Consider the following 22,432-nt stretch of genomic DNA (forward strand, 5'->3'; position numbering starts at 1 on the left):
AATTGAACAAGGAGCTTTAATCAGTCATCACCCAGTAAAAGTCTTCCATACCTCATTTTACATCAGAATGAAGTCCAAAGTCAAATACTTGGACCTTTACATTACACAGTCCAACCTGCTGCATGCATGTATATTCAGTTGCTCAGTTGTGTCCAACTCTTTTACAACTCCATGGAATGTAGCCCACCAGGCTCCTCTGTCCATGGAATTTGCCAGGCAAGAACACTGGAGTGGATTGCCATTTCCTCCTCCAAGGTATCTTCACGACCCAGGAGTTGAACCCACGTCTCTCACATTGACAGGCAGATTCTTTACCACTGAGCCACCTGAGAAGTCCCAACCCACTGAGGCCAGCCTAATCTTCCAGTCTCCTGGGAACATGCTCCTTCCCTACCCCTCCACCCACACTGCATCTCCTCTTCCTGGAACTCCAACCCTGGTCCCTTCAGCTGTGGGGATCATTCCCAAGTGGCTTGTGGTTCCTTTCTCTGTCTTCTTGCAGTCATCCTCACTTATCCCTGCATCAGTTCACCCATGTGTATGCCGATTGCCTGCTCTGGCGAGTGCTGACGACAATTGAATGAGTCCCTGACTCCATCCTAAGGGGCTTGCAGTCAGCAGCGGAAGACAAGAGCTCACTCGAATGCCGAGTGACAAGGTGGGCTGATGTGGAAACTGACAGTCTTCCCAGAGGAGATGACATGGAAGGTGTACCATACCTGGAGAGCTGAACTCTGAGTTAGAGAGAGGCTGGGATGGTGCAAATGGAGGGAGGCACTGGCCAGGGCAGAGCCTGCTATCTGGGGGCTCACGGATGCAGTGCAGGGCTGTTCATCTCACAGAGAGTGGGCAGAGGTGGCCCTGATGACTCATGTCCCCTTTGAGGACAGGCTCTTATTCAGTCCCATGCCCCCAGGATAAGGCCATGTTAGCCTCTCAGACAGGTCTGGGGGTGAACACTGCCCTGGTTCCATGATGACTGGGAGGAAACGGGTACCAAGATGCCCCACCTGCCCATGCATTTTGGAGTGCCTCCTCCTGCCCCTCAGCCCTGCATCCAGAATCCACTGGGCAGCCACCTACCAGTTTCAGCTCCAGCAGTCTTGCCTGTTGCTAACACTTGAGCGGCCCCAACATCTGCAAAGACAAAAATCCCAAATTCTGGTTAGAACAGAACTGCTGGCCAAGATCAGGCTGGGAGTCTCAGGCCAAAGCCCTGTCCCCAACCATCCACTCCAGTAGGTCTGGGGAAGTCTGCCACAGGAAACCTCCTATTCAGCCACCACACACAGGAGCACAGAGGTGGTTCCTGATTGTCACAGTGTCCGGGAGCTTTGCTGGGATGTCAGAACCTCTGCCAAAGCAGGAATGAGAGTGTACTGAGTTAAGTTAAACCAGATCCTCTTAATCCCATTAGAAGACTGCTTTTTATTTCATTCGCTTTATAAAAGATCTTTTTTTTAGGTTAACAGTTTTTTTTAGCTGTAAGTTAAACCAGCTCTTTAACATGGTTTCTAAGACCCACACTGGGATCCCTGCCTGCCTCTCTAGTCTCTTGCTTACTCCCAAGAACCCTCTCACTCTGGCCAGACTGATTGATTCCAGTTCCCTACCAAGGCCAGGACCAGCTGCCTTTGATCCACATCCTTTGCCCAGCTCTATCTTCTCCCCTCTTCCTTCTTTACCTCATCTTGGTTCTGTGTCACTTTCTCCTGACACCCCACACCTGGCTTAGCTGCCCTTCTGGGTGCTTCACAGTGGCTGTACCTACGCATTGTAACTGACCACACCATTTATTTAAGAACATTACATAGCATTGCTGTGTGCCAGGCACTGTCCTCAGAGCTTCTCAACTATTCACCCACCGATGGGTCTCCTGGCTGGTCTTCCCCCTAGGCTGAGTGGCTCCCTGGGGAGTGCTTTATCCCCAGCATTTGACACAGTGTCTGGCCACAGGAGGCATTAATAGACATTTGATGAATGAATGAATCATGGTAACAGAGCATGCTGCAGGGGGGCTCACTCTTCTAGCCTAGACTTGAAACCTTAAGATAGGAGATGTGACTCACAAGCAGGGCCTTGGTCCCTGAAGATGGGCTCTAGAAGAGCTAGGATTGACCCACGGGCCTTGGAAAGTGTACATTAACTGACTCCTTACTCTGAGGCAGATAGTAGAGATAGCACTTGCATTAATACATTCAATATTCAGAACAAGAGTTCTGTGAGACAGGCACTGTCATTGCTACCATTTGATGAGTGAGGAATCCAGCACTGAAAAATTGAGGATGCACCCAAGGGCCAAAGAGAAGTGGAAAGTGGCAGCCCTGCCACCTTAACCCAAAGTCCCATGATGCCCTGAGAACTCAAATCCCTGGCAGCTAACTAATAGAATGATGCCAAAACCATCAAGACCGAGGACTGGATGGCTGAGACAGGGCAGGTGGGTGGTGAGACCCAAACTCAACTCTTAGGCTCAAACTTCCAGGCAAAGTCAGAAATCCCTGTTGGTCCTAAAAGGGAGCAGCTGACTTCATTGAGAGGGACCACATCTTCCCCAACTTAGCTCCAAGAGAAGTCCACCTCCTGACTCCTGACCTCATGGAGGGCCAACGGTGGCTGCTTGGTCACCAAAGTGACAAGACGTCCATGTGACCACGCTCAGTGCTGCCCAGGGGTTGGGCAGACACTCTACAGAGGACATCTTCTCTGAGTGCACTGATGGGGAAGGGACCATTGTAATAGACTTTAGGGGTTTTCTGATGGCCTCACCTGATGATGAAAAAGCTGGAGGACTCTGAAGCAAAGGTACACAGCCTTGCTCTAGTCACTAGTCTTCTTGGAAATCTGGTGACTTCTGACACTGATGGGCCCACACGGGCCCCATCACATACCACAGACACCACAGAACACAATATGACCCTGGTTCTATCAGTTCTTTGAAGTCCCCCCTGAGCTTCATTGTTTCTTTACATTTATTCTTCACATTAATCCTGCCACTCTAGCCAGGTTGAAAAACTTTCCAGGGATTGGACAAAGCCTTGTATGTCACACACGGTTGGGCTAGGCTGCTAGAGTCACTGAATGGAACTGACTTCTGGGCTGATGCTGGAAACCCTGACTGGTGTGGCTGCATGCTCACCAGGGGGCCTTTCCAACACATCTACCCCACGCGGCCTTTGCTGGACAGAAGACAAGGGTCAGGGGAGGCAGGCATCAGTGTGTGGGGCCATGTCCACTAAGGAACAGCCTCTCCCCCTGCCCCCTCAGACACAGACATTTCTCCTGGGTCCTCCCCCAGGGGTCTGCTCCTGGTGACCACAGCTCTGCATGACCATCACGCAGCAAAAAATCTTTATATGAGCCTGAAATGAAACTTGAACAGGGAAAGAAGAAAGGACATAGATCAGAAAGAGTGGAAAGGTGGAAAGAGTCAGAGAGACACAAGGACACATGGAGACAGAGGGACACACACAAACGCTCTGCCAGAGAAGCTCAGACTGCTGATGAGCAGGCAGAGAAGGAAAGAGAGAAAGAACGCCTAGTGTCCAAAAAAGCCTGGCCCTGGCCTCCCCAGCAGCACGAGGCCCCCAGTCCTCATCAGGTTGCCCAGTATCCTTCATCAGTCTGCCCAGCAAATGCATCCTCCTGAATGCTCCAGTCTTTCTGCCCCTCAGGGGTCCCTGGCTCAGCTCAGCTCCCACTCTCACCCCCACAGTCTCAGGCTCCTTAGACCCCTCCCTCCATACTCTCTCCTGGGTCCACCCCAAGAGAGGAGGCTGCTCCTAGTCCCTGACCCCAAACAGGCTCCCTGGGCCTCATGGATGGAGTGAAATCCAAGGTCAGAGACTGAGTGAGTGCCCTCCCTGGGGCTGCAGCTCAGACAGCTGCCGGTGCCAAACCCCAAGAGTGCATCAGCCATCTCCCATCTCAGTAATTCCTGCTAGCCATCCAGATGGCCACTTGGCGGCAGCCTTTTCCCTCCTCGGGGAGGGAAATCCTCCAAGCTGCCCTCCTCCTGTGCTCAGCATCTCGGCCTTGCATTCTAAGAGCCCTTGGTGAGGACCTGTCAGAACCACACTTATATCAGCCACCCCCAGCCCCGCCTCCTGCCAAGATCATCACCTCCTGCACTGTAGACCCCTGCAAACCCCCAGGGATGATTTCCCCTGGCTCTGCAAGGTAGCTGGAGGATGGACTGCTGGTCTGCGAGCACAGCCAGAGGCCTCCTGACTGCTTCTGCTTCAGGTCTGTCAGAGACACAGAGGAAGCCACACCACATTTTCTTTACTGAAATTCTCTGGGTTCTCTCATGCAAACATGAATTGGCAGCTTAGTATCCAGAAAACAGTCTCTCAAAACCAGGGGAGAGTTCAAGGGGATTGAGCAGGGGTTGACTGAACCAAGGCTGGTGTCCCAGGGGGCACACAGGGACCCTCTGACTGGTAGATTCACATGGCTGTAGTAGGCACATGCGTGCATATGTGCTAAGTCACTTCAGTCATGTCCAACTCCTTGCAACCCTATGGACTGTAGCCTGCCAGGCTCCTCTGTCCTTGGGATTCTCCAGGCCAGAATACTGGAGTGGGTTGCCACGCCCTCCTCCAGGGGATCTTCCTGACCAGGGATTGAACCCCATCTCTCATGTCTCTTGCATTGGCAGGCACAGTGCTGCCCAAATCTGGCTTGACAGTCAACACTGCACTAGGACTGTCTACACAGCCAGGTCAGAGTGCAGGAGCCAAGGTCCTGGGGCGCGGCTTTTGCTGGTGTGCAGAGTCGGACGTGACTTAGCGACTAAACAGCAGCAACAGCAGAGCAGAGAGTAGGGGCACTGCCTCTAGATGGGCCTGTGAGGCTCCAGGGCCTCTACCCACACGGTCCCCAACACGCTCAGGTCCAGCCCTGCACCCCGGCACTCTCACCAAACCACTCACCTGAGGCTATGCCTGCCCAGAAGATGGTGCCTTTTTCTAAGATGTACAAAGACACCATTGCAGCTCTGAGTCTAGAGTGGCTCTTCCTCCCAGGCCCCCTTTGGACAGGCAGCTGACAGAGACCTGATACCCCAGCCCTCCCTGCAAAACAGCCAGTGTCCCGCCCCTTCTCTGCAGCCCTTCCCCCCTACAGAGCACAATCTGTTCTCTACAAGTGGTTTCCCAACAGGAAGGAATCTCCTGCAAAAGCAAATAGTCCTGAGGCCTGGAGGCTCCTTGGCTCCCCCTCCTCCAGGACCGGGAGGTTAGCTCAGAGGAAGAAAGAGGCAAGGCTGCTCCGGGGAGTGAGTGGGAGGCACGGGGTGGCCTGCTCCATCTCAGCTGGAATCTGACCCCTGAGAGCCCATCCCCATCATCCAGACCTCCCGAGCTGCCCACACCTGTTGGGTCCACCCTTCCTGGGAGCTGGCCCTCTTCACCACCCTTATTTGGGCAGAATCAAGCTGTGTGTTTCCAGTTGTGGGGCAGTGGGCGTGCGTGCACGCAGATGTCGTTCTATAAGTATCTGGACTAAAAATAGGGAGAGGCTGCCCTAAGTGTTTGTCAATTGATGCCTGGCCATTTTCATCTTGAAACTTAAATATTACAGAATGGCTCCTAACTTTAGATCACATAAATTCCAATGTTCTCGGCCCAAGGAAGGAGTCTCATAACTAGAAAAGACATCTATCCTCTCCTAACAGAGTACACACATAGGAATGAAGTACCTTTGGTGTGCTCGTCATGGCCCTGGTGACCAGGGGGATCCAAGTGCTCTTGGACAAAAGATCCTGGCCCCCCCATGAAGGAGCTCACACAGTGATGGACAGACAAGACTGACACTGAAGAAAAGATGAGAGTGCTGCGGGAGATGTTCAGCATCTTCCTGCAAACCTCCAGGAGCTGGAGGAAGTCTCAACAGGAGTGTGTGGGGTGAACACTTGCCACGTGGTCCCTCCATTTCCTGGCCCTTTGGCTGCAGGCAACACCTTAGCTTTCTTTTGGGGAAACACCTGCCTGTGATTCCCTTGAGGCTGGTCCCAGGATGGACATGTGAACCATCCTGATTAGTCAGATATGACATCTTCCAGTGAGCAGTGACTGGTCAAGAGGTAATCCAACTCAGGTCAGTAAGACTCAACCCTGGGACTTTGTGGAAAATACTGAGAATGAAGAATGCCTTCTGGAATTGGTAACTTTGGGGTTGAGGGAGACCCACAGGCTAGAGGGAACCTGCTGAGACTGAAACCCCCACTGAATAGGGTCATGCTAGGTTTAGGTTTCGTCGTTAAGTCCTGTCTGACTCTTGCGACACCATGGACTATATAGCCCACCAGGTTCTTCTGTCCATGGGATTTCCCAGACACAGTGGGTTGCCATTTCCTTCTCCAGGGGATCTTCCCAACCCATCAAGTGAACTCTGGTCTCCTGCCTTGCAGGCAGACTCTTACTGACTGAGCCACCAGGAAGGTTAGGCTAAGACCAAATCTAAGAGAGGTTTTGAGCCCCTGAAACCAGCTGTGCCTGAAGCTCCTCTTCTTGACTTCTTAGTCACCTCAGTAAGGAAACACCTTTTTTATCTTATAGTCTAAACTGAGCTAAGTAAGTGTCATCTGCAAACATCCTGATGACTGAGGTGGCAGGTCCTTCACACAGCAGAGAGTGCTGTCTGTGAACCAGGAGCTCATGAGACAGCCTCAGATAAGCCCAACTATGATCCACCAGCTAAGCAAACCGATGTGCCTCTGGGCCTTTGCACATGCTGCCATTTGATGCAATACCTTTCTTGTCTCCATGGAAAGCTCTTACTTATCCTGCAAGACAGAGCACAAAGCCACCCTCTGGAAGTCCCCTGCTCTCAGCTGGCTCAGGATCCCGCTGCAACCTCGTCACATATCTGCCCCTGCCCTGTCTGTACCGTCCCGCAGAATGCTCTAGGGCATGAAGGACACACTTCCTAGCCCCAGTTCCTCCCCGAGCCCAGGATGATATGTCAGACTCCTCGGAGCTTAGTTTCTCCTCCAGGGAGGTGCAAGAGGAAGGTGAAAGGGGAGAATCTCGAACTGACGGGGAAGATTCCCCGAAATTACTGTTAAACCAGAAGTGGCTTGTGTGATAAGATCAAGTTTACAGTACTGAGTGATAATAATAAGGGCTCAGGAGGAAGTAAAATTCAGCCACAGAGAAATAGATCGTGTAACAGCATTTCTCCTATGACTCTGAGACCAGGAATACCTGTGGACCATGTGTGGAATACAGATGGGACACGTGGCTGCTATTGCTGTGGATACACCTGAGGCCCCGGTCCAAGTACCACACAGCCAGATCCCACTAGGAGAGAGGATTAGAAAGGGGAGTGGAAGTGCAGAGTGAGAGGGGATGCTCCCATTATGCTTCACATCCTGGAAAGAGCCTGGACCTCACTCTTCTCACCTGAACATGGGCCCTGACACATAGAAAGGACTCACTCAGACAGCTTTCTTTCATCTGTTTGTCCCAAACCCTTCCTGCAGTGGAAGCTGACCCTGGGGTCCCAGTAGGGTTCAGGGCACACTTCTCTAATCGCGCTGGTTTGGGGGGGCGCTGGCAATCCCGTCCCGCCTCAGAGCTTACAGATGGGTCTTCTTCTCAGAAAAACCAGGTCAGTGGCCCTGGCCCTTTTGCCCCTCCCCGGGGCTGTGAGATGCTAGAAATTAGACATGTGAAACCCTAACACAGGATGGAGGCTCTAGTCCTCTCCTGAGCAGGATGCCAGAGGACTGTGAGTTGGTCTGGGTTATTCAGTGGCCCCTGCTCCCAGTGGCTGCTGGCTTTGCCCTGGGGTCTATGGCCTTCCTCTGACATTCTGTGACTTACAGGAACCTCAGGCTCCAGGCTCACAAACCTAGAAACCACCTTGAAACTGCTCTTCTTCAATACCCTTTTCCGATCTCAATAAAGAGGCTGCAGCTGCCAAACTTCAAGTAAACAGGACATTGTCATTCCTATCCCATAACTGTGGGCATTCCTTTCTTCCTATGAAAGCACCTAGACTTTGAGCAGAACACAAACCTGCAAAGCTGCACAGGTTTGAGAGATGGAAAGCAGAAGGAATGCAGAGGATCTAGGAGAACAAGGCAAAGATGGTTCTACGATGGGCCTGGGAGACTGGGGATGCCTCCTTGGTTTCCAGGGATCCCCATTCAGGGCAAGAGCACACTGAACCAGAAAGACCTTTCACTCCCAAACCCAGCTCAGGACCTCCCAGGCCCTGGACTGCAGTGGGCCCTGACTCCTGGAAGATGGGCAGTGAGTAAGGAATTCCATGCAGGGGGTCCTTCCTTACGCACAGAAGCATACAGCCGTTAGCATCCAGAAGGACTAAGGGGGACCTAACCCAGCCTGGGCATCCGTGAAGGTCCAGGAGTGAGCACTATTTAAAAACAAAAGGAAAAGTAGGACGAAGCCTTGGGAATAAAGAAAGTGGCTCAGTGGGTCAGAGCAGTGAGGGGGCATGGGTAAACTGAGGCTCTCAGTGCTTTCTAGAGGATGCGGACAGGAGAGGCAGCTGGGAAGGACCTAGAAGCAGGAGGTCACGGAAGGCCACTAGAAGGATGGAGGAGCCCATCTGAGGCAACAGAACACAAGGGGAAATGTCTCCAGCTTCCAGAAATAGCCTCATAATTAAGAGGAAAACATTAATGGTGGGTGACCAGACGGTATCAAAACTTGTGCCCACTTTGTTTTTCCTGAGCAATCTTCGCTAATTAATTCTTAAAGATTCACACACTGGGATTAAAACACTCAGCTGCAGAAGCCAAACTGATCAATACCCTTCCAGGCTAATGGAGGGGCTGGAGGCAGGGAGCCGGCTCTGGCCCAAGGTGGAACCAAGGGTGCTCCAGGCCCTCAGAGTGCTCCCAAAGGGGTAGCAGGCAACAGGGAGTTCCAGCCATGCTCAGTGAGGAGTGGTGATGCATAAATGCTATCACCCCCAGCAGAAGAGCTGCTGAATCCTCAAGGGGGTCAAAGGTGCTTTGGAAGCTGGGAGGAGATTGAGGTTGCCCACTGGGGTGGGCAGTGATGTCCAGGAAAGCCTGGGTCAGAGGACCCCCCAGTTGGAACACCCAATCAATTCTACACTTACCAGTGGATGGGTTCTCTCCATCTTTGAATGTCTCTTGGGGGGACATGAAACCTACCTATACCCCCATGGTGGATGGGAAGGTGTGATGCTTGGAACCAGAACATCTGTGTCCCCTTTCTGCCCCTGCTCAGCCAGTGGCCATGGGCCCCTCATGGCTCCCATTTCAGTGGCCCCTGTGCAGTGGGGCTGACCACAGGAAGCCTGCCTGCCCACACAAGGACTGTGACTGCAAGGATCCCCTCACAGGTGGGTGGTGTAGACTGAAGTGTGGGCATGAACCATCCTCCATGGGCACTTGGCCACTGCTTGACACAGGGTCCTCAGCTTTCCAGAGGGCTGCAGGACAGGCGGGGACAGAGCATATCAGGAGGGGCTCTGGAGAGGCACTTGGATCAGAAAGGAGAAAGTCCTCCCCACCAAGGTCTCAGGTCTCTGCTGTTGCCTCTGAGAGACTGTGGGGTTCCAGGTGGGGGTCGGCCCACCCACCAACATAGGGGCCTCAGACCAGAGAAAGCCTGTCTTCAGGAACGATCTCAGAGCCCGCCTTTGCAGAGAGAGCAGGGGAGGCTGGAAGCAGTGCAGAATAACTAATTAATGATGGTAAAGTATTGTGGAAGAGGAAAGCGTTGCATAACCGCTAAGTGGTGGGGTTATTATTATTCATGCAATATTCATAGTGTGCTCTTCAGTCTCTGGGAAGCTTCGCTCTGGAGTCCTCAGGGACTTGGTGGAAGGGGGCATGTGCCTAGGGGGCGGGGCTGTGGGATGACAGCTGGCCTAGCCCTCAAGGAAGGGGCTGTGAAGCTGCAAAGGAAACAGCCACACCCAGCCAATGAAAGTCCAGGGAGCTTGGCAAATCTGAGCCATCTGTCGCCATCACTGGGCCATACTGTGTGCCGAGGTCTGTGTCAGGCATTTCCACCATAGTTATCTTTTTAAAGGCTGCTTCTAACATTTGCAGAAAACAAGGCACACCACACACCTAAATGTTTAAAGATTAGAGATCAAGCCACATAGAGGGCTCGACCCACTTCCTCCAGCACGGCCCTGTGGTACACTCTCCAGGGGTCACCTTCTTGGAAAGGGAAGCTCAGCCCTGCCTATGGCCCCAAAGGCTGCCAAGTTCTTCTGAACAGAGCAGGGGGATGTTGGGCTTGACCTGGACCTGCTGGGAGGACCAGATCCCCAGGATTCAGGATGGAGCCTGGCTCAGTCTGACGCCCCCAAGGGCCTCACACCAACCCATGCCCTGTTTTTCCCAATGGACTCTGGGGCAGCATTAAGACATCGTCCCACCCTGGACCACCAAGCAGAGGGAGGAAGTGGAGCTACCTAGGCGTTGGGTCTGCATAGGAATGCCCTTGATCATTGAAATAAAAGCAGCATCCCACCCTCAGTCTCTAGTTCACAGCTCCCCACCAAGCCGTGGTCCCCATCCCATCACACTCCCTCAGCACACACACACAGATCCCTCCCTTACATCTCTGTGTTGACCCAGTTCTGGAACTTTCAAGGATTTTCTAACATAACCAAAAAAGAGAAGAATTCTTGCATTTGTTTGTGTGTGTGATTTGGTGGCGGGACAGGGGGCAGAGCTCTAAAGCCAGGTAGGGGCACAGGTCTCTCTTAGGGACCACAGTCGTCCTTCCAGGGAAGTCCCAGTAGGTGAAAACCGTGTCGTGTCACACGGCTGAAAAAGCGCGCCCTGGGATTTGAACCCGAGCCGGCCAGGCTCCTCAGAGTCTCAGGCCAGTGCACAGTGTGGACGGTGGCTCCAGGCTGACCACAGGTTCTTAATGTGTCATGGGTGGCTCAGTGACGAGGGCTCATCTACAGCTCTGTAAGGGGGGACTCTGTTCTTCGTACCCCAGGGTCGCCTCAGGGGCCCTCTCTGAGCATCTCCAGAACCTTCTCTGGGTCAGCTTAGCTGCCCAGGGCTGTCTCCACACAGCCTCAAACCAGTTGGTCCTACATCGTCTTCTGCAGCACAAGCTGTGACAGATGAGGCACCTTGGCCACACCCTGACCTCAGGCCACACGCAGTGGGAATGCTGGTATGAGTGTGTAACGAGGCCTCAGAAGCCAGCATAGACCCTGCGGGTGAAGCCCTAGATACATCCAGGCTGTCTTCTCTCCTAGGTGGGCTCCTTACTACTAGCTCACCTGCTACACTGATCAGGGAGGTGGTGGGGCGGCTCTTCTTCCAGGGCTGCTAAAAGGCCCTCAGGGTAAGACCTGTTTCCTCCCGAGGCTCACACTCCTCCTCCAGCTAACCCCTCCATCATCCCTGGCTGCACCTCACACTCCTCTCCAGACCACACTGCCTTCCTGCAGTCCTCTTGGGCCAACCAGATCTGTCCCTGCTCACGGTTTCTGCGGACTGGCTCCTGGAAGCCAAGCTTCTATTTCATGCAATAACCAACTCAAACAAGTGCAGTTGCTGGGCATGAGGTGAGCGGTAGCTGGCAAGATTGGATCCCTGACCTGACCGAGGTGACAGTGTGGCAGGGAGTGAGACCCCAAACAGGCATGGAAACAGCACTGGGAAAGAGCATCTCTGGGGTCCTGGGGTTGTGGGGTGGCGGGTGGCACATATCTCACAACAGAGGCAGTATGAGACTGGACAGGAAACTGGACAGAAACTTGATGGATATTCTTGGGGTTGGGGAGCAGGAGCCCTGGGATGGGCCACATGATGGGCTAGGAAGGCCTGCCCAGTGACCACATAAATGCTTGTCAATCCTGGCAACAGCAGGAAGCTGCTGAAGGATTTTAGTCAGACAGAGATATAATCAAATTGCTCTCAGGAAAACTCCTCTTCCAGGAATCCCTCCTGGATACTCTAGTTTGGCTCAAGGTCTCCTCCCTGTTCCCTCTCTGTTCCTTCATCTCAGCACTTAACATAACACATTGCAAATGTCCTCTCCATGAACTGTCAACTCCTTCAGATTGGGGCCTGAAATCATGTACTTTTTGTGTCCTGGCAGAGTCTGGTGAAAATCACTATTTGGTTAACGTAAGGGACAGCCCTGATGTCCATGTGTTCCAGTCCCTTGGTATAGCCCATGGGTCCAGTTCTAGGTCCTTCACCTCAAACCCTGGACATCAACTCCTTGATGACATGGCCCAAGGATTTGCACAGGTCTCTGAGGTGGGTGCAGTCAGGTTCCAGGCAAAAACTCCCCCAGCTGCTCATCTGTTTCATTCAGACAACAGGGAGAGCGCGAGCCCAGTTCATCTTACTGAGAACCATTAGCCGCTTATTTAATGGAATCAAATTTAATAAAAGAAGCAGTTCAAGCAATTCTGGTGGATAAATGAGGGCCTGGGTGTGACAGAGATGCTTACATGACTTTACAGAGGAAGCATGCATGGTTTAATTTGAGAGCAAGTGAAGAAGTCTGCTGATCAGTGTGTTAGCCAGGTCAGCAACAGCTCTGAGCCTCTCAGCTGTGGCTCCCACCCAGGGTGCAAGGAACAGGGGAATATTCCTATAGACACACACACTGCTGAGGTGGCTCCTCCTGCCTTCACCTCACACGGCACTTCCCTTCAGGAGTGTCTAGTATCAGGGATGTGTGTCTGAGAGACTGGAAACAAAAAGAGTAGAGAAAATCACTGAAACAAAAACCTGGTTCTTTGAAAAGATCGATCAGACTGACAAACGTCTAGCAAGACTAACAAAGGAAAAGAGAGAATATACCAATTACCAATAGCAGAAATGAAACAGGGAATCATATAGATTTTTCAGACCTCAGAAGGTTAATAAGAGAATACCATGAAAAACTCTATGCATAAAATCCTGATGACTTGGATAAAGTGAACCAAATCCTCAAAAAGTGCAAATATCACAACTAAACCAAATGAAATAGAATGAATAACCTTGTAGCTATTAAGGAAATTAAATTCATAATCTACAAATTCCCAGAAATCTGCAAGACCAATTTCATGAGAGAATTCTAGCAAATGTTTGAAGAAAATATTCACACCAATTCTGCACAGTTCCGTCCAGAAAATGGAAAGGAAATACTTCCTAATTGATTTTATGAAGCCAGCATTATTGTGACATTAAAACCAGACAAAATTAAATGTAAAAAAAAAGAAAACTGCAAACCAGTATCACTCATGAATATAGATTCAAAATATTATCAAATAGAATTCAGAAAGATAAAAGAATTATGCATCATGACCATATGGAGTCTATTTAGGGATGCAAGACTGGTTTGATATTCAAAAATCCATCAGTGTAATCCACCATAATTACAAGCTAATGAAGGAAAAATTGCCTGACTATATAAAGTGATGCAGGAAAAGCATTTGACAAAATTCTACATCCATTCATGATTAAAAAAAAAAACTCTCAGAAACTAGGAATAGAGAAAAATTCCTTCAACTTGATAAAGAATATCTACCCCAATCCTTACAGCTAATGTTATATTGAATACTTCATGGTGAAAAATGAAATATTTTTCCATTAAGATGGAGAATATGCCTGTTAACATACTACTAGAAGTTCCTGCCAATCTAATAAAGCAAGAAAAGGAAATATACGGCATACTTTTCAGAAAAAATTAAACTGTCCCTGCAGGTGATATTATGGTCTATGTAGGAAAATCTAAAAATTAAATCCTAGAACTAATAAGTCAATTCAGCAAGGGGGCAGGATAAAAGATGGACATATACAAATCAATTATACTTCTATACACTAACAACTACACATAGAAAGAGGAAATTTAAATACCATACAATTTATAATCACTCAAAAAAATACTTAGATGCAAGTCTGGTAATATATATATACAATGTCTAATACGTTATACATTCCACAATGCTGAGAGAAAGTTAAAAGCATCCTAAATAATTAGTAATAAATACTGACTTCACGAAAAACACAACATAATAAAGATGCCAGACTCCTCAAACTGATCTATAGATTTAATGTAATTTCTATCAAAATTCCAGAAAGATTTTGGTTGATATAGATAAGATTATTCTAATATTTACCTAGAAAGGTAAAGGAACTATACTTGCTAAAATTTTTTTGAATAGGAAGAGTAAAGTAGGAATGATCACTCTACCATTTTGGAACCTGTATACTTAACAGAAATCAGTACTGTGTGGTACTGGCAGAGGGACAGACACAGACATCAACAGAAAAGAGAAGATAGCACAGAAATATTTCACACAAATACGACCAACAGATTTTTGAGGAGCAAGCAAAATCAATTCAATAGAGGGACAACCTTTGTGTCAAACAATGGTGCTGGAGCAACTGGATATCCATAAGAGGGAAAGAGGGAGGCAGGGAGTGAGGGGAAAGAAAGAAGAGTAGAGAAGAAAGATAGAAAGGAAGAAAAAGAAAAAAATTACCTTGACTTAAATTCTCAAATGAATTCAAAATGGATCATAGATTTAAACATAAAATATAAAACTATATAACTTTTAAAAGAAAATGTAAGATAAAATTTTTGAGATTTAGGGCTTGGTGAAAACTCAGCTATCAAAAGCATGATACACTAAAGAAAAAAATCAGTAAATTAGGCAGTTAAAATTAAGTAGCTTTGTTTCATGAAAGACCCTGTGACAAGGATGAAGAGACAAGCTTGTGGCTGAGAGAAACTACTTGCAGATCACGTATTTGACAAAGAACTCCAATCCCAAATATATTCAGAACTCTTAAGATTCTACAGTTTAAAAAAAAGCAGTCAAATTGAAAAATGGATAAAAATTATGAAGAGAATTCTTACCACATCAGGAAATTTCTCCTTGCCTTCCTGGGGTCCTAGCCCCTTCCTTTACCCTCTGCTGACTTTACAAGAAAGACTCTAGTGCATATTTTCTTTTGTTATATTTATGATCATTTGTTACATAGTCAAAGAGAATAGAGCAGGAATTCTTTCTCACTGGAATGCACATACCACAAAATTCTGAACCATTGTCTTGGCAAGAATCTGGAACAGGGGAAAAGCTGTCAGGAAAGATTTTTACAAAGGTCTCAGGGAGTAAGAGCCAAGGCATAAAGTGATGACTTTGACTTGTAAGATAAAAACGAATTTAATTCTCTTTACCCCGGCCTTTGCCATCTTTTCATTATAAATTAAGGGGGGAGAAAAGCTTCTGCTCTCTTCAATAACTCTGCCTCATCCAGTGAAGAATGTTTTAGGCACTGGAACATAATTAAAGTGATATTGTATTTCTTTTATTATCATGATTATAATAATACATAGATTTCAGCAGGTACTTTCCAACAGAATTAAAACGAAGACAGATGGCTGACATTTGGGTGGGAATTAGAGTCTACAGGAATATTTTATACAGCAGCTTTCTAAAAAGGAAGGTGCAAACCTCTAATAAAATGCCTAGAAATTTCACTGGATATTTTCAATAGCTCTTCTTAGGGCAATATTTTAACAAAATTTTAAAATATTGATTGGTTGGTAGTTAAGTGGCAAATTATTTAGAATTGTGACAACTATTATCCAAAACCTGGTTGTAAGTCTTTTATCATTATGTCAAAAGTACATCAGCCTCTCTCAGGAAGCTGTCCTACACTTCCCAATGTGAAACCCTAAGGACGCAAGGTCAGTTTATGGAGCTTTCTGATGGGGAACGGACCCCTGGAATCTGATCATTAGGATATCAGACAAACTCCCAATTGAGGAATGTTCCATGAAAAAGGGGAACAGAAACCCTCAAACATTAGTATCATAAATGAACAAAATTTGTGGAGATGTTCCAGATTAAAGAAGATTAAAGAGAAAGGGCAAACAAACACAACACCAGATCCTCGCCACTGGCTCCTCGCCTGAGACACAGTGAAAGCTGCAAAGATCATTGTGAGGCCAAAGAAGACATACAGATGGCTAACAAACACATGAAAAGATGCTCAACATCACTCATTATTAGAGAAATGCAAATCAAAACCACAATGAGGTACCATTACACGCCAGTCAGGATGGCTGCTATCCAAAAGTCTACAAGCAATAAATGCTGGAGAGGGTGTGGAGAAAAGGGAACCCTCTTACACTGTTGGTGGGAATGCAAACTAGTACAGCCACTATGGAAAACAGTGTGGAGATTTCTTAAAAAACTGGAAATAGAACTGCCATATGACCCAGCAATCCCACTTCTGGGCATACACACTGAGGAAACCAGATCTGAAAGAGACACGTGCACCCCAATGTTCATCGCAGCACTGTTTATAATAGCCAGGACATGGAAGCAACCTAGATGCCCATCAGCAGATGAATGGATAAGGAAGCTGTGGTACATATACACCATGGAATATTACTCAGCTGTTAAAAAGAATTCATTTGAATCAGTCCTGATGAGATGGGTGAAACTGGAGCCCCTTATACAGAGTGAAGGAAGCCAGAAAGATAAAGAACATTACAGCATACTAACACATATATATGGAATTTAGAAAGATGGTAACGATAACCCTATATGCAAAACAGAAAAAGAGACATAGAAATACAGAACAGACTTTTGAACTCTGTGGGAGAATGTGAGGGTGGGATATTTCAAAAGAACAGCATGTATATTATCTATGGTGAAGCAGATCACCAGCCCAGGTGGGATGCATGAGACAAGTGCTCGAGCCTGGTACACTGGGAAGACCCAGAGGAATCGGGTGGAGAGGGAGGTGGGAGGGGGGATCGGGATGGGGAATACGTGTAAATCTATGGCTGATTCATATCAATGTATGACAAAACCCACTGAAATGTTGTGAAGTAATTAGCCTCCAACTAATAAAAAAAAATAAAATAAAAAAATTTTTAAAAAAAAGATCATTGTGAGGTCCCCTGAAATACTGGACTATGATAGATTACATGAAAAATTTTGTCAATGCTAACTTTCCTGAAGTTGGTAACTGTCCTGTGACTGTAGTTTTGTGAGAGATTGTGCATGCTCAGTCACTCAGTGGTGTGTGTCTGACTCTCTGCTGCCCCATGGACTATATAGCCCATGAGGCTCCTCTGTCTGTGGAATTTTTCAGGCAAGTATATAAGAGTGAGTTGCCATTTCATACTCCAGGGGATCTTCCTGACCCAGGATTGAACCCTCATCTCCTGCATCTCCTGCATTGGCAGGAGGATTCTTTACCACTGAACCCTATCTTCAGTTTTAAAAAATACACATTAATGTATTTAGGGTTTTTTTAAAGTGATGTATATAAGTTAATCTCAAGTGGCTCAGGAAAAAAATCTCTGTGTGTATGTGTCTCTCTCTGTATATACATATATGTATAAATATATCTACTATATATAATAGATATTTTCTGTTTCATAAAAACATAGCTATTATCTACATAAAGATCAATAGAGATTATAAATACAGATATACATATAACCACATTTGTTTTATCATGTGTTCTCCCTATCTACAGAGAGAGAGAGAGAGCATATGATAAAGCAAGTGAGGTCATTTGTTAAAGAAATCAGCAAATCGTACAACTGTTCTTTGCACTATTCTTATGCAACTTTTCTTAAGTTTGATATTATTTTTAAATAAAAAATTGATAGTTTGAAAAGTCTTGTCAGTTTTTGCCTGATGATCCATTTTCTATTCTTGACTGATGGGCCAAAAATATAGTCTTTGGGCATCAAAACACTTCCATTTGTATCCCAATATTCTCACTTACCTTGACTTCTGGTAAATTAGCAATCATGCTCTATTTCTCTGTTTCCTCATATGCGAAATGGGCATAATGATGCTGCTCATGAACAGTTCAGACACATATTAGATGAGGATATAAGTATTGCAAAGTAGAAGAAAAAGGAAAGATGATTAAATAAATGATAGGACAATTAATATTCCATAAAGAAAAAAACTAAAATTAGCCCTTACACAAAAATAAATTCCAAATAAATTAAAGACCTAACATGAAAAATTCAATCACTTTAAAGTTTAAAAAAAAGTTTCTTAGGCAAGACAGAAAAACAAAACATGCAAAAAGGAAAAGACCTAAATTTGACTGTATCACATTTAGAGACTTCTGCAAAGAATACCACAAATATAAAAGAAAAGCAGTAATACAAGAAAAGCAATAATAAGAGAAAATATTTGCAATGCATGACATAAACAGAAACTTAATATCCAGAAAAAGTTACATAAAAGACCAGTAACCAAGTAAAACTAGCAAGAAGTTCAGAGAAAAAGAAACCTGTCTCATAAGTACATAGAAAATGGTTCTTCACACTAGCAATCAGAAATATATAACCTAAACCCTTATAAGTAATATTTCACAACTCTGGCAAAAAAAATTTAGAAATGTGACAATACCAAGTTTTATTGAATCAGTAGCAGGATAGATAATCCAGACCTCACTGGTGGAGAGCAATTCCGATGAAGAGGAGAATCACACATAACAATGAAAGTCACTCCTTTCCAGGCATGCCTCCTAAGGCGCACACTGCACATAGGTTCTAGAAGACCGGACCGATAAGGCTTATTGCAGCTACAGCTGTCATGAGAAAAGTTAGCAACAACGTGAACTGGGTCAGTACTGGAATGGATGACGACATTACTGTGTGGTATTTCAATAGACCCATACAGATAGTTAAGATGAAGACACCTGATTCATAGGCTCAGCGTGGGTAGATGACACAGATGTTACCCATGCTGTGAGGGCGTTCAGGTCAACCTTTTAACACCTAGAAAACAACACAGGAAGGAAGCAGTCAAAGCAGGTGTGCTACTTCCTCTGGAGAGAGAGGGAGGTAAATAAGACAGAGGAAGTGAGACAAAGGGTTTAACTTCATCTCTGATGCCCTGCTTCTTTGATGGATGTGCTCACTTACTCATCTCCTTTTAAACACAGATATCTTAAAAAAATAAAACCAAATTTTGAAATGTGTTAATTTAGGGTATTGTGTCCATGAATGTTTGTCACCTTGATCTAGATTTTAGAAATAGTTTCAAAATATTTGAGGACTGGTTTTTCAAAAGCTCTCCAACTACTCCATGTATGGGAAACAGTGGACCTGGGCTCTCTTCCCTGGCCCCAGGCAAGCCTGGATGTCACCGAGGTGAAAAGGTGGAGATGCCACTCTACCTTGCTGTGTTCCTAAAAGCCTTCTCATGTACAGTTCTAACACATACCCTGGGATGACCAGCCTGGTCTCCTGCCTTCACAGGCCATCTGTTAATGGGTTACACTAGATAATCCTTAGGTCACTTTCACCAGTCCATAAAGGGAAAATTTTGTTTGTCTTATAATTTTCAATAGGTTGGTAGTTATTCTTCTCTTCATAGAAATGTATTTATTGGAATGAAGAATATATATAAACATTATGAAATTATCCAACACAAAGAAACTAAAAGATGACCCATAATTTTATTTCCTAAAAAGAGTCGAAGGATACTTTTAACCCATTTGCTATATTTCCTTCCCGTCAATTTTTGGAAAGCTAAGAAAACATGGGCAAAATACGACGACATAACTAAAACTCTGTAACTATGACTTTGTCTCTTCTCTTCTACCCAGATCAGTTCTGAGAAAGTTAAGTCTTTCATTGAAACTTACTGGATTCATTGGAAATTTTAGAGCATAATTGATTTAGCTGGATTCTGACTGGTAATCAGTAGTTTCTGGTTTTCACTGTGATCAGCAGTGCTGAATAGCACCCTATTAAATATTTTGGGGAGCTTCTACCCTATTAGGTTATTAGGATGAGCTCCTGGAAGTGGAATTTGGGGACAGAAGGCTGTGAACAGCTTACATTTTGCTACAAATTGCCAAATTGTGATTACAGAATCTGGTACTCAATAACGAATGCGCCCCTCAGCTTAGATACTGGCTACATGCTTTAAATACGATAACAGATTGAATTCTCTCAAGCTGTGGGGTCGGTCCTCTTTATCCCCAAGTTACAGATGAGAAAACTGAGCACAGTGAGGACAAGTATCCTACCCATGCTCTCTGGGCTCGTAAAGAGCAGAGCAAGGACTAACATGCAGTGTGTTTAGAGCTGGGCGCACAAGGCCAATCACTGCTATCTCTGCTAGTAGTGTTTGAAAGCCCTAAATTGTTGTGATGCTTTGGCCAAGTATCACAATGCAAACCTCATCCATAAAACTCAGATAATAGGGGGACTAATTTCAGAGTTGTCCCGGAGACAGAATGAGCTGATGTAAGGTACTGAGCAGAATATATATGACCATGCAGCTTATCAGATGCACTCCAAAATGTTTGACGTTATTATTTCTTTTGTTATTTGTGAGCGTGAGCATTTTAAAGGTTTATTTCTATTTGCCATTCTTCAGTGAATTGCCTGTTCATATAATTTGCACCTTTTTTTCACGAGGCTCCTTAAATTTAACTTCTTCCCCCCGTGCTTGTGTATCTACATAGGTCAAAAGCAGAAACAAGGGTTAAAACTTGCACTACCTTCTGGCACTTTTACCAGGTACACCTCCCATGGTCTGTCCTGTACATCCTTAGTTCTGGCTGCCTGGGTTTCATCATCCTTTCATTGCCACCAACACTTGTTTTACACGCCATTTCCACATGTAAACTGACAGATGCCGAGGCTGCTATCTGTCTGACATGCTAACACCCGGAGGTCAAGAGCTTTATTCTCTCCTGGGCTTAGTGCAGGCTTTAGACAAAGTTCTGCCCATGAGAATAATTTTGCTCATGTCCAGGATACAGGCTGTTACTCGAGAGACAGAACATTAAATCGAGACAGACTGCTTGCCTCTGAGTCTTGACTCAGTGCAAGCTTTGGCAAAGAGCTTCTTTGTGTAGATGACAGACATCCATTGCCTTTTTAAGAAATAACAGTTGACGTTAAAGACAATTTTGCAAAGAGTCTCAAGACTCTTTCCTTTTCTGTTATCTATGCATTTTTCTAGCCATCACTCTGTCTTGATTTCTATCTCTTTTGGGTTTTTCCTCTCTGTTTCTCTGGCCTGATTTTTCTCCCTCTACATCTCCCTATTTTTCTATTAGTCTCTGCCTCTCTCCCTTCTTTCCTCTTTTGATCACAGGATTAAAAACGACTTTAAAAAACAAATACCTCTGAGTAAATAAGAGCATGCTTTATTGCATAATAAGACTGATTCACCATTAACAATAGAAAAGCATCTACATATCTACATTTTCTCATTTTACATAATTATTTTCATTTGACTTAATTAAATTTAACTTAATTTTCACACAATTCTAGAAGGTAAACATTATTATTCTCCCTTTTATTGGTTCAGAAACTGAGACTCTAAGAAGCTCTGTTTTGCCAGCAGTGGAGCCACAGTTTAAAGCTAGATTTGTCTAGGTCTCAACCCCAAAGCTTTTTCTGCCACAGGAAACGTCTTGTCGTCTGCAGCCCCAGAAGCATTTGTCAGCTGCAGCTGGAGTGAAACAGACCAAAAGCTTTTCTCACTGTCCCATCAAAGTGAGAAAAGCCATCTGTCCAAAGGGACACATGCGTTCTTGAGGGACTGAGACCCAGCGGGCTAGCAAGCCCCAGTTTCTGACTCACCGTGGAGCCCCTGCCCCAGCCAAGAAAGCGGAATGTGAGCCCCCTTTCTACACACCACTTACCAAGGAGAAGGAGGAGGACTCTCAGCATTCTGGCCGCAGAGTGCATGTTGGCGTTCCGCTCAGGGCTTCTTAAAAGGGCAGAAAGGGGTGACTGTGACCCAAAGCTCTGGGGAGGCCAAGCCCCACGTGACAGACGGGGAAGGAAGCTGCCGCCACAGCCCAACACTGGTAGTTCCTCTCAGCCCTGTCATCCCAGCAAGTCCAGGCAGCCAAGGGGAGCTGGTGCACAACGAGGGCATCTGGGGTGAGAGGGGGCACCGCGGGGAACAGTGCTGATCATTACCCAGTATTATCTCCTACGATCTTCCCCTCACAAGTGTGACTGGGTGCAGATTCTTCCCCAGAGACCCCAGCTGGTGAGGCTCAGAGAGGGATGTGGGCAAAGCCGGCCTGCCTGGAGGTGCAGCTCATGCAGTAGCTCCCAGCCCTCCAGCCTTGAGGCAAGGACAGGAAGTACCCCCAAGCCCACAGCGTGGCCAGTCACTGTTTTAGGACCACAGACTCCTTTAGGTTCCAGAGGCCTATGGATTTCTTCCCAGAATAACATGTTTAAGTGCCCCAAACAAGGTACTTAGGGATCCTTTCCCAGGTGGTGCTAGTGGTAAAGAACCTGCCTGCCAATGCAGGAGACAAAAGAGACACAGGTTCAATCCTTGGGTCAGAAAGATCGCCTGGAGAAGAAAACGGCAACCCACTCCAGTATTCTTGCCTGGAGAATCCCATGGACAGAGGAACCTGGTGGGCTATAATCCATGGGATCACAAAGAGCCAGATACAACTGAGTGA

The 22,432-nt window shown here is 46.5% G+C and overlaps 1 protein-coding gene across 8 annotated transcripts in view; it reads right to left on the reverse strand.

Moving 5' to 3' along the window:
- Positions 1-21,796, reverse strand: part of TMEM273 (transmembrane protein 273) — a 39,039-nt gene extending 17,243 nt beyond the window's left edge. For all 8 annotated transcript variants that reach the window (XR_009696092.1, XR_009696090.1, XR_009696091.1 and 5 more), the window contains exons 1-2: positions 21,647-21,796; positions 1,084-1,137 (exon numbers count right to left, since the gene is read on the reverse strand). Coding sequence is in view for 5 of the 8 variants with exons in the window: in XM_061162011.1 (XP_061017994.1) it covers positions 1,084-1,137; positions 21,647-21,692 (100 nt within the window). In the remaining 3 variants the exon portion in view is untranslated. The remainder of the gene's footprint in view (positions 1-1,083; positions 1,138-21,646) is intronic.
- Between the last annotated feature and the right edge of the window lie 636 nt (positions 21,797-22,432).

Source organism: Dama dama, chromosome 15 (genome assembly GCF_033118175.1).
Source record: "Dama dama isolate Ldn47 chromosome 15, ASM3311817v1, whole genome shotgun sequence".
Lineage (NCBI taxonomy): Eukaryota > Metazoa > Chordata > Mammalia > Artiodactyla > Cervidae > Dama > Dama dama.